At 36.4% G+C, this 16,521-nt stretch overlaps 1 protein-coding gene across 1 annotated transcript in view; it reads left to right on the top strand.

Moving 5' to 3' along the window:
- Positions 1-16,521, top strand: part of LOC150092903 (pyruvate kinase PKM-like) — a 151,274-nt gene that overhangs the window by 27,921 nt on the left and 106,832 nt on the right. The window contains exons 4-5 of the mRNA XM_090413392.1: positions 1,066-1,200; positions 5,984-6,170. Coding sequence (XP_090269518.1) covers positions 1,066-1,200; positions 5,984-6,170 — 322 coding nt within the window. The remainder of the gene's footprint in view (positions 1-1,065; positions 1,201-5,983; positions 6,171-16,521) is intronic.

Here is a 16,521-nt window from a genome sequence, read left to right as displayed (position 1 = left end):
TGAATCACTAATTTATTAACTAAATTATTAATCATCAATAATCAAAAGGCTTTTTCTTAAAAGTTTGTGTTTTGCAGATTAGAGATGAAAATGAATAGTTCTTACAGCTTTGAGGTTGGAAGTAAGAAAACATATTTAAGAACTAAACTGAAAAATTTTGGAACTTAACTTTTTATCCTGGAACTTTGGAGCTTGTTAACTACTTCTGTGTTTGAGTATGCTAGTTTAGTTGAAATTGGGAAAGATATGGAATATTCAGTAATGAATTGTTAGCTGAATAAAATTCTCCATATGTATGGAGAATTTTATTCAGCTCCTTTGCAGATAATGGCCCAGTGCTGAGGCCATAATTTGCAAGATTTTTCAATTTCCCTTACCTAGTGGTGGGGAAGTTGAACAAGAAAATTTTGTGAGCTGCAGAGTGATCAGCTGAGTAAGTGATTTATGTAGTTAGCAAATAGATTTAGTAATGCATAGAGAGTGAAATGAATTTCAGTTAATGTATGACAGGCATGATAACAGTTGAGCATTCTTATTCTTGTCCAAAGAGATCTAATATCATGTTTAACCAGCTTACCGGCCATTATGGGTCAAATACGCATCCTCATGCGCTTCGTATCCATCATATATATTCAATGTAATATCAATGGTATTGCAATTTTAATATGCACTTCGCATCCATGATAACCTTGACGTCTATAGTCGTCTTGGCCGGTAGCGTGGTTAACAGATGTTCTTTAAATAACCTTGAATTCTTAAAATACAATAGATGTAAAATTTCTATGATTAGTGTATGTGGGAATTCTTGTCCTAACAACTGCTTGTGTGTCATAACACAACTGAAACTCATTTTTTTATTGTAATTAATTGATATTTTATTTTGTATTTTTACCATAATGCTATTTCAATAAGAATTTTCTGCTGATTTTCAGTTGAAAAGTCTAGCTTGAAATAATTAATTTTTACAAAAAAACTTAGCATTTCAATATTTTGCTTTTTAGTCTTGTAATTATTATAATCAGCCTTTTAAAATGCACACTTTTCACTTTGGTCTTATACTTTCAGTACCATGCCGGGACTGTTAAAAATGTTAGGGAAGCTGTACAAAGGGTGAGTGAAGAATTGAACATTCCATCTTATCCAGTAGCCATTGCTTTAGATACCAAAGGACCAGAAATACGAACTGGCTTATTAGAAGGGGTTAGTATTATTACTTTATTAAAAGCAGTTTTAATAATGAATTGTTAGACTATTTGTATTTTTTCAGAGGACGAAGTAATAACATTGCTTTTAGATTTTATTCTTTAATTTTGTGTAACTTATATTAAGAAACCTAAGGATTACTGTAGGTATGTGTCATTATGTTCAAGTATTTTTCTGACTTCTAATAATTTAAAATCAATCTCTCTCTCTCTCTCTCTCTCTCTGTTTTTTGTTTTCCTCCCAGTGGTAACTCTACCAGGAGGTAATTTATTCCTACATGCTCATTGCATACAATGCATATATTACATGTGGCTTCCAAGTACTGATTAACATTTATATTTCCAATTTTGTATTAGTATTTACATTTATATTTATACATCTATATGTACATATTCCGACCTTTGCATTCACATTTATATTTTTATATTTACAAATATTTCATCATCATCAAATTCCTGCCATGTACCCTCAAGGGGGTGTACAGGATATGATAGTACTACATAAAAAATTTACATCGTTATCAACTTCCTATCTACAATTTTCCTCCATATCGGTCTGTTACTTGTCAAGACTCCAATATTATCACATCTTTATTATTATTATTCAGGCCTCCATGGAGTCAAAAGACTCATCGCGGGAGGTCCTTCCAAAGAACATAGTCTATCAAGACTCATCGACAGGAGGTCCCCCCCTAAGAAACACAAAGTCTATTATACCACTCCTTAAACTCATTGGCCGTTCTTGCTCCCACCACTCCATCAGGCAATGCATTCCACGGTTCAACCACCCTCCACACAAAGAAACCACTCCTTACCCTCTTGCTCACAGTTTCCTTTCGTAACTTCCAGGGATGGCCACTTGTCATCACTCCTTCCCGCTATTCAACCAAGCGAAAGAACTCCCCAGTGTCAACCCTGTAACCACCTCTCAACAGTTTAAAAGTCTCAATCATATCACCTCTCCTTCTTCTATCCACCAAACTCTGCAATCCACATTCCCTCATCCAATCCTCATAACCATGCTTGTACAGTCCTGAAACCAACTTTGTCATCTGTCTTTGTATCCTTTCCACAGTTAATTTATCCCCTTCAAATCCTGGGGACCAAATCCGAGAACAATAGTCCAAGTGTGGTCTGATCAGAGACTTACACAACGGAATGATAACCCTCTTATCTCTGCAGGTCAGTGTCCTTCTCATTATTGCAGCAATCCTCTGTGTTACCTTCACCACCTTTGCAATATGTCCCCTAAACTTCAGGTTTCTATCAATCATCAACCTCAGATCTCTTGTCTCCCCTACTTCCTCCAGTATAACTCCTCCCATAGAGTATGCAGCATCCCATCGGTTTCCCAAACCTCAAGATCTTACATTTTGCTGCATTAAACTGACACCCCCATTCAGTTGCCCATCTATCTAGCTTATTTAAATCCTCTTGCAGGGCTACCACATCTGCACTATTACTAATAATCCTTCCCAGCTTCGCATCATCCGCAAACAACTGAATATCCCCTTGCAATCCACTGGCAATGTCATTGATATAAAGGTTAAACAATATAGGTCCTATTACTGAGCCCTGTGGGACCCCACTTGTAACCCTCTGCCTCCTTGAAATTGCTCCACCATACACAACTCTCTGATACCTATCAGACAGCCAATCCTGAATCCAGTTGACCCATCCAGACCCATGTGCTGCAATTTAAATATCAGCTTATCATGTGGCACCCTGTCAATTGCCTTTGCTAAGTCTAAGAAAATTGCAGTATATGCCTTTCCCTCATCTAATGTTCTTGTAACTTTATTATAAAAGGCTAGCATATTGCTAAAACAAGAACGCCCTTTCACAAATCCATGTTGACTCTCACAGATAACATTACCCTCATCCGCCCAATGCTGTATATTGTCCCTCACTACTTTCTCCAAGATCTTAACAACTACTGATGACACACAGACTGGCCTATAATTAGACACTTCCAGTCTGTTACCACCCTTATGCAATGGCACTATCTTACCTTCCTTCCATTCCCTGGGCACCTTTGCCAAAGCCAGACTTTCATTGAAAAGCCAGGTTAAAGGCACTGTCAGTTCCCTAGCACATTCTCTCAAAATGTGTGGTTAAATACCATCCAGTCCCACAGCTTTACTGACCTCCAGAGTACTCAGTATCTGAAACGCACTCTCCTCCTGTACCTCTATACTTCGAACCAGCCCTATCCCTCTAGCATTAAAACTGACTCCTCTAGGATGAAATACTCCAATAAAGTGTTCATTGAACAATTCTACTATGTCCTCTGCATCAGTCACTCTATTCCCATTTTTATCCCACAATATCATTCTTCCACAGTCATTTCTCCTCCTACTGGCCACATAGCTAAAAAAAATTTCCTAGGATTTTCTTTGGATCTTAGGGCCAATCTCCTCTCATATTCCAGTTTCGCTTTCCTTACCACACTAGTCACTCTTCTGGCCTGTGTCTTATATTCTTCATACATCTTCTCTTTACCTGTCTCTTTATATTTCTTCCATAGCCTCTTTTTCGCATGCAATTCCTGTTTAATATTGTTTGTCATCCACTTTACTCCAAATTGTGTCCTCTTCTTCACTTGTGGTATACAACTTACCATTGCTGCTAACAAATATTCTTTCACAATTTCCCATGCACTAATGATATCCTGGCCTTCCAATTCCTCCCTCCATGAACTTCCCAAATGAGCATCCATTCCCTCTACACAGCCTATTCATCAAATCATAGTGTATCCATTCCTTTTATCCAGCTTGGCCGTAACATTGTTATAAAATATGAGCAAATTGCTAAAACATGACCTTCCTTTTGTAAACCCATTATGAGTTTAGAATGTTTGTCTACCCATTTCTGTATGCGAGTTCTTACCAACTTCTCTAAAATCTTCACTATCACACCAGAGATACTGATAAGTTTGTAATTAGACACATCAGTTTTTGCACCACCTTTGCACAATGAAATTATCATACATTCCTTCCATTCCTGTGGTATCATTCCCGAGATGAGACTCAAGTTATACCAACATGTGAAAGGCCTAGCCAATTCAGCTGAAGTTTCCTTTAGCAAATGGGCTGATATTCCATCTATACCTGTTGACAAATTCTTATCCAGGTTATGCAACAGCTCTTCCACCTCATTTTCATGAACCTCTAACTCTGCACCATGTTACATACATCTGGTTGATAAAGTGAGCACTCATTAATTGAACAATCTCATTAGCTTCCTACACTAGATTACCATCTGCATTCAATAAAGTTATTCTTTCACATTCTTTTTTTTTTTTTTGCTTGTGGCATAACGATAAAGTTCTTTTGGATTGCCTTTTTTCTTTTCATACTCCAATTTTGCTTTCCCACACAATACTCATTACCTTTTCCTGCCCGAGCTCTATATAATTCATAACTCCTCTCACTCGTATTCTTCACAATATTCTTTCCATATCATCATCTGGATCTCTTTCTTAATGAAGTTGCACATCTATTTCACTCCCAACTTATTTATTCTTTGAACACTGAGAATTCAGATACCACCTCATTTAAGCACTTTTTCAAAGATTCCCATGAATTGCTGACATTTTTCCCATTCAGTATTTGATACCATGGGACCGAAGAAAGTATTCTCCTAAGTTGATCATATTTCCAGCTTTGTAGTTCAACATGTAACCTGTTGTAATTGGAGCATCAATACAATTTGATACTTCCCAGTTAAGCGCAGCATGATCACTGTCACCAACTGGTGATAAAATAGCTATATTCTTAACAGAGACCCTTTCTGATGCTCTGAGCAAATCTAACACTTTGACCTTGAGTTCCTTCTTTCACATGCTACTTGAGAAAGTTGTCTTGCAACAATTCAATAAATTCCTCTTCTTTCTTATGAGATTTCTCATCTACCCAATTAATGTTTGGAAAGTCATCCATAAGGCTACATTGGCGATTCAATTCTTCGTACCCTGCAACTGAGCCATCAGGTCTGTAGCAACACCCATCATATATTTCATTTTGTTAGCACTCAAACTCATTACTACATCTGCCATTGTTACCATCATTGTTTTCTTGCATTTCTACACTAACTGGACTTAAGTCATCTGATATCATTAGTAGTAGTACTCCTCTCTTCTGTCATTCCTAAAAATAGTATACCCATTACACTTGATCCCAGTTACCATATTTGATTCTGATAACCAGGTTTCAGTTTTAGGCCACATCATATTCAATAAAGCAACGAGCTCAACAACTATGTTTTGATGCTCTTTTGTATATAGACATTTGTATATAGACATAATAAATTACCACCTGGCCTATTCTTATAATTAGATATGCAATCTATTTCACCTTGCTGTAGAACTTTCTCTTTTCCCTCCCCACATACTTAAAAGGTCCAAATCCAAAGCATATTTTTCCACACCTTCACCACATACATAACCATGTTCTAAAACATCCATATCTTGATCACATTTGCATTACCATAGCTGAACTTTCACACACATTTTTTTTTTCCCCATTTCCCCCTTGATGATTTAGTTTTCCTGACTCTCTGCATTAACATAAACTCTCTGCATATTAACATAAAAATAAAAGAAAACATAAGTAATCTTTTTTCATAGTTATAAGAAATCTGTACATTGCTGAAACTAGTCCAAAGTCACACTTGGTGCTTATATTCATATGATAATTTTTTTTATCATGGTATTCTTTATTTTTATCTTTATTTAAATATTATATATATTTATTATTTATTTAAATATTAAATATTTCTAGGGAGCTACAGCTGAGGTTGAAATAATGAAGGGAACAGAAGTACGAGTGACTACTGATGATAGTTACAAAGAAAAGTGTTCTGCAGAAGTACTCTATTTTGATTATGAGAACATTACCAAAGTTATAGTACCTGGAAATAGAATTTTTATAGATGATGGACTTATATCACTGATTGTGAAAGAAATTGGTATGTAGCATTACGTTATTATTATTACTTTATTATTATTATTATGTGACACCTCCAGGGAGTCCAAAGATGCATCGAGGGAGGACTACTCCACAACTGTCTCCACCAACTACAACTAATTGCAACCACACCAATGCCATCTACCACCCACCACCACAACAACTAGTATTTCCACAGACAATCACAAACAGGATTCGAACCTTCAACCTTTTGGCTGGATTACAGATATGCTGACCACTCAGCCAACCAAGCCAGCAATTTAATGCCATTAAAAACAAGGAATAAACAGTAATTCATCATTGGATAAATATAGTCAACTTTCACTATAACAAACTGATAAGATCCAGACAAAAGTGCAGTAAAGTATACAGTAAAATACAGTAATAGTGCTTTAAAATAATGCTGTTACTTTGTGAGACTTTGACCAGCAATTTTTGTTAGTTATTATAGTGAGTTAGTATGTAGTTAATAATGTTAACTCATCTAGAAAATAACTTTTGGCTAAAATAAAAATTACATAAGTAAAATCCATATTAAATTTTATTTAATTATCGTGACTTATGTACAATTTGTTGTGTTAACAATAGAATTTATTAGCTGCTGTATATTTCTTCCTCACAAGGATTTCATCATGGAGAAGAGAAGATTGAGAACATTTCAAACAGACATAAATCACATAGTATGTGTTTACTTGCTTTTATCTCAGTCATCACTGAGTAAACAGGAGAGTACATTATCAAAGTTCAAGGAAAAGAGTGGTCAGTTTTTGCAATTCAAAGAAATGGATATGTATTCATTCTTTATAGATATTCAGATCTTAGTTTATCTTGATCTATTAAAAAAACAGAATCAACAGTTAGTTATAATTGCTTTTCAAAACTTTGAAATAGCCATGTAATCAGAATGGTTGAGATTTTGTTACTGATGTAAAATTTCACAAGTTCAATGAACAGACAAATTTAAATCAATTTGAATGTAAAATCTTACTTTGATTGCAATATATATCCAAAGTATTATTATTATCCTAAGGCCCCATGGAGTCAAAGACTCGTATAGGGGGTCCTTTTGTCATACACATAGCTCATCATACATTGCCTTAAACACATTCACATTCTCTGCAGACACACTCTTAGGCAAGGCATTCCAGTCATTCACAATCTGCATGCAAAACCTGCTTCTCAACAAAACCTAAACAAAACCTCTTGTTTACACCTTCCTTATACAGCTTCTAGGGATGACCTCTTGTTCTCCCCATAACATCTTCAGTAAATTGCATATTCTCAACCTTTCCTCATATTGAACATTCCAGAGACCAGAAACTACTTAGTCAATCACCTCTGAAACTTTTCCAACATCTTTTCATTCTTTTGAAAACCAAGTGACCAAATCTCTGCACAGTAGTCTTATGTGGTCTACAATGGAACAAGAATCTCCCTACTTCTACAAGTCAGTGTCCTCTGCATCATTCTGAGAATTCATTGTGTGGTCCTCACAAGTTTGACAATGTCTACTAAATTTTAGATCCTTATCCACTATCACCCCAAGAACTCTTATTTCCACCACCTTCAGCAATATATCCCCACCAAGTGTACATCCCATCTTTGTTTCCCAGTTGAATGGCTATCCCCACTCCTGTGCCCATTCACTCAATCTATTCAAGTCTTCTTATAAGGCCAGAACATCAGCTCTGCTCCTCACAATTCATCCCAACTTTGCATCATCTGCAAACAACTGAATATCCCAATGCAAATATTCACTGATAATAATCAACATACAGTTTTAACAACAATGGCCTAAAACAGACCCAGAGTACACCACTAGTGACTTTCCTCTTCCAGGATATTGCGACACCATACACGACTTACTGTTACCCATCAGATAGCCAGTCTCTGATCCAATGTACTAATCTAATATCTAATCCCATGTGCGCTAGTTTGATTATCAACTTATTAGGCAGTAATCTATCAAGAGCCTTCGCAAAATCTAAGGATACTGCTGTGTATCCCTCTCCTCCGTCCAATGAAGCCGTCACCTTATTGTAATAAGCAAGTAGATTACTAAAACATGACCTCCCTTTAGCAAATCCATACTGTCCATTAAAGATAATTGTCAACTCATTTCTGGATCCTGGTTCTCACCAGCCTCTCCAACACCTTAACCACAACATCTGACACACAGACAGGCCTATAATTTGATGCTTGAGTTCTATCATCTCCTTTATGAAGCAGCACAATCTTGCCAGAACTTGACCCAGTTTAAGACTCGTATTAAAAAAATATGTCAAGGCAGATGCCAACTCCCTGCCACATTCCTTCAAAATACATGGTGATATATTATAAAGTCCCAAGCCTTATTAACATCAAATTTGCTCATCTCCCCAAATACCTCTTGCTCACTTATAGTCAGTCTCTCCTCCTCCTCGTTATTAACTGCTCTCAAACTCTCAGTGATGTAACATTCACAAGAATGAAAGACCTTCATGAACTGCTCATTAAGTATCTCCACTATCTTTTGCAGCTGTTCTTATACCATTTTCTCCAGTCTGTCATCCTTCCATAATCTTTTTTGCTAGCTATATATATCGAAAGAACTTCCTAGGATTCTTTCTGGCTTCATTAGCTAACTCTTGCTTATACTACACTTTTGCTACCCTTACCAACCAAGTCACCGTCCTTGCCTGTTCTTTGTAATTCTCATGGCATTGATTATTACCACTCCTCTGCCTTCATAATCCGTTTTTTCTCTGTATCGCATGCTTAATCTCTTCATTCATTTTACACCTACCTTATTTAACCTTCTAACACCTACAAGCTTTCTCCTGAGCTCCTCATAATCATCAGCCTTGTAGTTCCACATATACCCTTTCCACACAGAAGTCCTCACAACCACCCAGGTAATCACTTCATGGTCACTCTCACCAATTGGAGAGTGATTTGACACCTCATTTATAATTACATCCTCTGATGAGATGATCAAAAACTCAATTCCTGTGTGCCCTCTGCTACATACTTTCTGAGGTAGTTGTCTCTCAAAAACTCAAGAAACTAATTTTCTTTACTTCCAGTTGCTATCTCATCATCCCAGTGTATATTGCCATAATTAAAATTGCCCATAACAATTACCCTTTTTTTTATTTGCTTAGCTAATTTGATTATACATTTCATGGTCACTACCATTCACATTACCAAGTCTATAACAGCATCTAAGTATTTCATTCTATTCACCTCTATCTCCCACCATACTGCCTCAAAATCACTGGCTCTATTTCCCCTCTTGCATCTCTGCCTTGTATGAACTCTTTCTCTGTCATCAATTGCACTCCTTCTCCTCCCTTTTTACCCATTTTGTCTTTATGAAACACATCATACCCTTCCATCTCTATTCCTGTTAGGATGCCATTCTCATCCAACCATGTCTTGCTTATTCCAACAATTCTTGGGTGAACACACTCAATTAGTGCAACCATTTCATCTGCCTTGTTTCTTACACTTCTAGTATTTGTATATGAATATAGCAGCTCATTCCTGGATCTATAGCTAGTTCCACTGATGCCACTTATTTGTTGTGACTTCTCCATGCCTAACTTGAGCCATTTCTTTTTCTCCTTATTCATCTTAGAACCTTACTTCAAATCCAACTGTTTTTCCTTGCTACACAAGTATTTACATCCTCTTGGAGCATCAACCGTTCTCAAGCTGTTTTCTCCTGTCCACCCTGAGTCTCCCCGTTTCCATGTTTGTCTTCCACACCTGTTCTCTCATTCTCTATGCTTATGCCACTCACTTCTTCATTCATAACCACCTCTTCAATCTCTCATGTCTTTCCCTCCCATTCTTCCTCATTGCTTCCCACTTGATCAGATTAATTCTCTGCACTCACTTCTCTACTTCCCAGCAACAGTCTTCCTAGTGACTCACACCAAAACCATTCAAATTCTTATACACTTCACTTCATCCTTCAAACTCATATCACACATTAACAAATTGCACTCCTTTTCTGCTCTCACATTTCTGCTATCATATCATTCATAATCTTTGCTCTCTGCTTCATCTCACCACTGTCATACCTGGGCAACACACTTACTACTTTCCTATCACACTATTATCTTTTATCTATCTCAACAACCTCCTGATATCCAATCTGATGTGTTCTTTGTTCCCAGTCAAAATCATTTGTTCCTATTACAACTACCAACTCTTTAGCTCACTTACTTCTCATATTCAGTGCCTCAGTCACTCTACTCATTCTACCTCCAGGAAATCAAGCCTTTTGCATCCTCTTATCCAGCACACTTCTAATAATTTAATGACCATACAATGCCACTTGCAAGTCTTTCATTACTTCTTTTATACCAATATTATTCATTTTCATTTGTTTTCACCCTTCCATACATATTTCGAATACTCTTAACTTCATTCTGCATCCATTTCATCTCTTGCCTCATCTTAACCAACTCAACTTTCAAATCTTGCATCACATTTTCACTCTCTCAACTTTGTTACCAACCATACATGCTTGTTCACAGTCAATGCTGCTTGCCACCTTACCTTTAACTGCATTTTTTTTTTTTTTTTTAACTTCCACTACATTCGTATCACTTTTGTCTTTCTTACCATCAATTGTTAAGACTTGTATTTGTTTGACTTGTAAATTCAAAAACTTATCAGTTCTTTAACAGACTGGGAAGTGTATAATAAAGCTGTTTTTCTCATTGAAAGGGAACATAGTTAAACCAATAGTGTGAAGTGAGTACACACATTTGCTCAGATGTCCAGAAAGCAGCAGAGTTGATAGCAACAGCTGTAAACATGAAAAATATTTTGCCATTTTTAAACGGAATATATTTTGGAGAGAGGATAGTAAAAAAAATTAAGGAATGGAATACATGGAGCAGTAGATTTATCCAAAAGTGTTTCAAACTGTGGGTGATAACCAGTAAATATAAATCTAAAGAAAGCTTCTCAAATGATTTTAAAGGATAGGCTGTAAGACTTTGAAGAAATTTATTTTCTCCTCATTAATTGGACTACTATTGTTGTCCATACTAACAGTTCTAGCATAACTTTTGAATTATGTTAAAAAGTATGTTAAAAGTATTCCATATGTTGGAAATAGAACATATGGAATACTTTATGCATTTTCCTATATAGGGTTTCTTCTGATTTTTGCACAATTTAAGATTCTCTGTAGTACAGTATACCAGAGACAAGGAAGAAATAGTATTTTGGAGACACACTTTACTGAAATACTATTTCTTCCTGGCCTCTGGTATACCATACTACAGAAAATCTTGAAGTGGAAGAATTGTTTAACGGTGAAGTTGGAATTCTTTGTGGAGGGTTTCTTTATGGATGTTTGTTTATGAAGCGAGGTAAATCTATGGTGAAACTTTGACACTGAAGTCGGAACTAGAACATACTTATTCTTTTTGTTTTCATCTTAAGAAAAGAGATTCCTTTTTTAAAAATGGATACTTGTTTTGAATTAAAGCAGGCTGTTCTCATTAGAACTGATTGTACTGGAGAATTAAATTTTGTAAGCTTTCAAAGAATTAACAAAGGATTTAGATTTGTTTCTTTGTTATACTTGGAGTGTGTGTGTGTGTGTGTGTGTGTGTGTGTGTGTGTGTGTGTGAATGACTGAACAAGGAAGAATATCTTATGAAGTTTTTCAATGATATTTAATGTGAAGAAACCACACACACACACACACACACGAGAGGAGGAGGCTGGAGAGTTTGGATAAACACCTAGAACAAAGATGATATTATAGCAACTGATATAACCACAAGAAAGAGCATACTAGTAGCAAAGTTATTAAGATAACTCATGTTCTTATACCCTTGTAAGTTATTTCTTGTGGTTATATCAGTTGCTTTAATATAATTTTGTTTTAAGTGTTTATCAGAACTTTCCAGCCACCCCTTTGTGTGTGTGTGTGTGTGTGTGTGTGTGTGTGTGTGTGGTCTCTTAAGGGTCAAAGCCAAATAACTGGGAGGAGACCTCCATGTTGCCTTTCAGGGATGTGTAGAACCAACTCGTGCTTCTGATCTAATGTCCAATCCTCACCTTTATGTGATTCGCCCTGTAAATAGGTATTCACTAGGTGCTGAACAAATGAGGATGGGCTGGCAGTTTGGAAATTGGCTTGCCAAATCGTACTCTCTATGGCTTAAACGATAAATGCATATGATGATACAACATGATGAGATTTCATGCCAGCTGAGGAATCTGTCAGCTAAACAAAGCCATCGCTGTTTTCATCAGGGAACCAGGGCAAGCAGTGAAAAGCCAGCTTCTGGAACAAGCTCCAACTCAACATCTGAAAGAACTGAAGATAGGAACCATCAATATAAGGAGTATTAATGGAAAGGAAAACGAACTTGCAGAAGAATTGGAAAGGTACCATGTGGACATAATTGGCATTACTGAGACAAAGAAGACAAAAACAGGGAGATCCTACTGAATAATAAGTATAGGATGTTATTTTCAGGCAATAACGATCAAGGAAAGGAAGGAGTATCGATAGCATTCAACACCAAACATGAAGATAAATTTCTCAATTGGAAGGCAGTTTCAAGTAGAGTTATGTTTGCAAACTTCAAAATGTAGAAATGGACTATGAAACTTATTTGTGCCTATGGCCCCACAGAAGGTTCTAAAGAAAAAATGGAGGAATTTTTTGAGTCATTAGAAGAGGCAGCTGACATAAAGAAAATAGAAAAAATGGTCTTTGTTGGAGATCTGAACAATAGAGTAAGAAATGAATCCCAGGCATATAGGAACATTTTGGGAAAATTTGGAAAAAGGGCAAAGCTAATAATGGTATCTTTTTACTGGATTTCTGCTCAGAACATGAACTAGCCATTTTCATGTCCTGAGTATCCCTTGTGTCCCTGAGTGTCCTTGTATCCCTTCAGGATACAAGAGTGTACAGAATATTTGAAATTGGAAGGCAACCATCACTTAGTACTAAGCAGGATAAAAATGGATATCACATTGAAAAGAACAGTATGTAAAAAAGATTTAAAAAGAATTGAAGTTAAGCAGCTTTTACAAGTAAATTGTAGACTCGACTATACAAATATTATTAAAGAAAAAATGAAACAAATTGAAAACAAACATCAAACTTTTGAATCTCAGTAGCAAACTCTGAAGAAATGATTGAATTGGCTATGTAGGTATGTGGTGAAGTTATCTGCAAGGATAGAAAAATAACACCATGGTGACACAAAAAGTTAAGGAAGCAGTCCTGGAAAAGAAGAAATCATACCAAAAGTTCTTAGCAAATAAGTTGGCACATACCCTAAAAGAATACAGAGAAAAATGTAAGAGAACTAAGCTGTGTGTAAAAAGTAGCTAAACAAAAGTCATGGGAAGACTGGTAAGAATATAGAAAATAAATATCAGGAAGGTGGCAAAATGTTCTGGAGGCTACTGAAGAAGTTGGAAAAATGAGGAAAGAGTACTGTTAAAGGAATCAAAGATGATAAAAGTGACATGAAAACAGGATAAGGATGTCTTAGATGTCTGGAGTAATTACTTTGAAAGCCTGTTAATCAAACCAAGCAATGACAGAACCATACCAGAAAATTTTCAAGAGGAAGAGCACATATCAACATTTGAGGTAGAAAAAGCCATCAAAAACTTGAAATGTGGAAAGATAGCTGAAGTAGATGATATATGACCAGAAATGCTTAAGTATGGAGATATAAAAGTTTTGCAGTGGCTACACTGCACAATTCAAAGGGCCTAGTCAGAAGGTTTGGAGTAGAGATGTCATACAGTAATACCAATGTATAGAAAAAAAAAAGGGAATAAAACTGAATGTGAGAATTACAGAGGAATTTCTCTACTAAGTGTTCCAGGTAATATTTATGCAAGTATAATTGAAAAGAGATTGAGAAAGATTGTGAAAGAGAAACTTGGAGAAGAACAAGCTGGGTTCAGGGCAAATAGAGGTTGTAAAGATCAGATTTTCACTTTAAGAGAAATAATTGAGAAATCATAGGAATAGGTGGAGAGAATGGATGAGAGATGAGGGAAAGTATGGATTTGCAGGAAGTGCGATATATTATTAGTGCAACAAATTATCCTTGAATAGGATAATTCAGGCTTTTGGACATGAGGAGGAAATGAACAAGAGAATTAGTGAGTGGTCATGAGGACAAATGATTTAATTGGACATGAGGAGTATGTAAGGGGGAAAAAATATCAAGACGTTGAGAAGAGTGAAAGAAAAACAGTGTAGTGAGAAAGGTAGGTTGCTGTGTGTTCCCGAGGTATGATGATGAATTGAGACGGAGAGTTGGAGTCATGAATGGTATGCTAGCAGAGCTGTGTGAGGAGAAGGTAATACAGTTTGTGGATGTATGGCATGTGTTTGAGAGAAGAATGGAATTATACAGGCATGATTAGGTTGCATTTAAATGGCTTTGGAGTGAATGTACTGGAGAAAGTGTTGCTAGATGGAAGTACAGTGTGTGCTGTGCATGCAAGAGATTAAAAGTAAGATGAAGTGAAAGATCAGAAATGGTATAAGAGACAGAAGGTGCTTGGCAGTGGAAATGATGGTAGTGTGAGAGACGAAGAGAGAGTGGGAATGCAAGAGGAACGGAGGGGGGGGGGCAGGTGGACAGAGATATGACATAGGGAGAGTGGATGTTGAAAGTAGCAGTGAATGTGTATATCATCAATTTCCTGCCATGTACCCTCAAGGGGTGTACTGGATATGATAGTACTACATGAAAAATTTATATCATTACTAACTTCCTATCTACAATTTTCTTCCAAATCAGTCTGTTACTTGTCACAACATTATTAGATCCTATATTTGTTGTCTTCTAAGGCACTTTTTACCATATCAATCCACCTATATCTTGGTCGTCCTCTGGGTCATTTTCCTGCCAACCTGGGAGAGAACACTTGTTTTGCTAATCTTTCCTCACCCATTCTGTTTAAGTGACCATACCACCCGAGATTAGCTCTGCTCCTGGATGCTGACAATGTCAAGTTCTTTCTGAATATTCTTGTTTTTAATATAATATTGCCATTGATGCAATCTGTTCACGCCTATAATCTTTCTCAGAACTTCTCATATCTGCGGTCTCTAGTCTTTGGTCAAGTGTTTTACTTCTGACCCAGCTCTCAGATCCATAAGTTAAAACAGGTTTGAACACTGTCTTGTATACGGCTAATTTAGTGTTCTGACTAATTTCTCTCTTATTCCATATGAATTTATTCATTTGACTTCCTACCATTCCAGCTTTGCTGATTCTGTTGTCTATTTCTATATTGAATTTACCATCTTCACTAATGCAGTTGGCATTTATTAATGCTTCTGCCTATTTTCATTATCTTTGTCTTGCTATTGCTGACCTTCATGCCATATCTATTACAACAGTTATTCAAATTAGTCAGGGAAACTTTCAGACTTGTATTGGATTTATTTAGAAATATATAACATTGTCTGCATAAAGCAAAGAGCTGACATTAACATCTCCAATTTTGATATCATGTTTAATACCACTTTCCTTCATAATGTGATCCATATAGATAATGAATAACAGAGGGGATAATGTACATCCTTGTCTCACACCAGATTTAACATTAAACCATCTTCCTGTACTTCCTTCAATTCTAACTGCTGACTTACAACTCAAATAAAGACTAAGTATTGCTTGATATAATGCCCCATTGACACCATATAACTGTAGCGTATTGAATAGCTTCTGTCTTGGCACCTTGTCATATGCCTTTTCCAGATCTACAAAACTTAAATACAGATCCTTGTTATATTCCCATGCTTTCTCAACTATTTGTCGTAAAGTGAAGATCTGATCCTGACAGCCTCTATTTGGCCTGAATCCAGCTTGTTCTTCACCAAGCTTTTCTTCCACAATTCTTCTCAACCGTTTATCAAGTATACTTGCATAAATCTCACTAGGAACACTCAGTAGGGGAAATACCTCTGTAATTCTCACATTCAGTTTTATTTCCCTTTTTATATGTGGGTACTATGAGAACTCTAGTCCAATCATCGGGAATATGTCCCTCTGTCCACGGCTTCTGAACTATGCAGTGCAGCCACTGTAAGACTTTTATACCTTCATACTGCAGCATTTCAGGTCTAATATCATCTATTCCTGCTGCTTTTCTGCATTTCAAGCCTTTGGCTTTTTCTACTTCAAGTGGAAAACACTTATTCCTGTTGAGTGTTTTTTTACTACATTGCTATCACTGCTTGTTTCATTTAGCAATTTTTCGAAGTAATTACTCCATTCTTCAAGGAGCTCTTTCCTCCATTTCTGAGCTTCTTCAGCAACCTCCTGAATATCTTTCCACCCTCTTGA

The sequence above is a fragment of the Typopeltis vanoorti genome, chromosome 24 (genome assembly GCF_054136105.1).
Source record: "Typopeltis vanoorti isolate ZY-2024b chromosome 24, IOZ_Tvanoo_1.0, whole genome shotgun sequence".
NCBI classification, from domain to species: Eukaryota; Metazoa; Arthropoda; class Arachnida; order Uropygi; family Thelyphonidae; genus Typopeltis; species Typopeltis vanoorti.
Note: the sequence above shows the minus strand (reverse complement) of the source record. Positions and strands in the feature narration are given on the sequence as shown.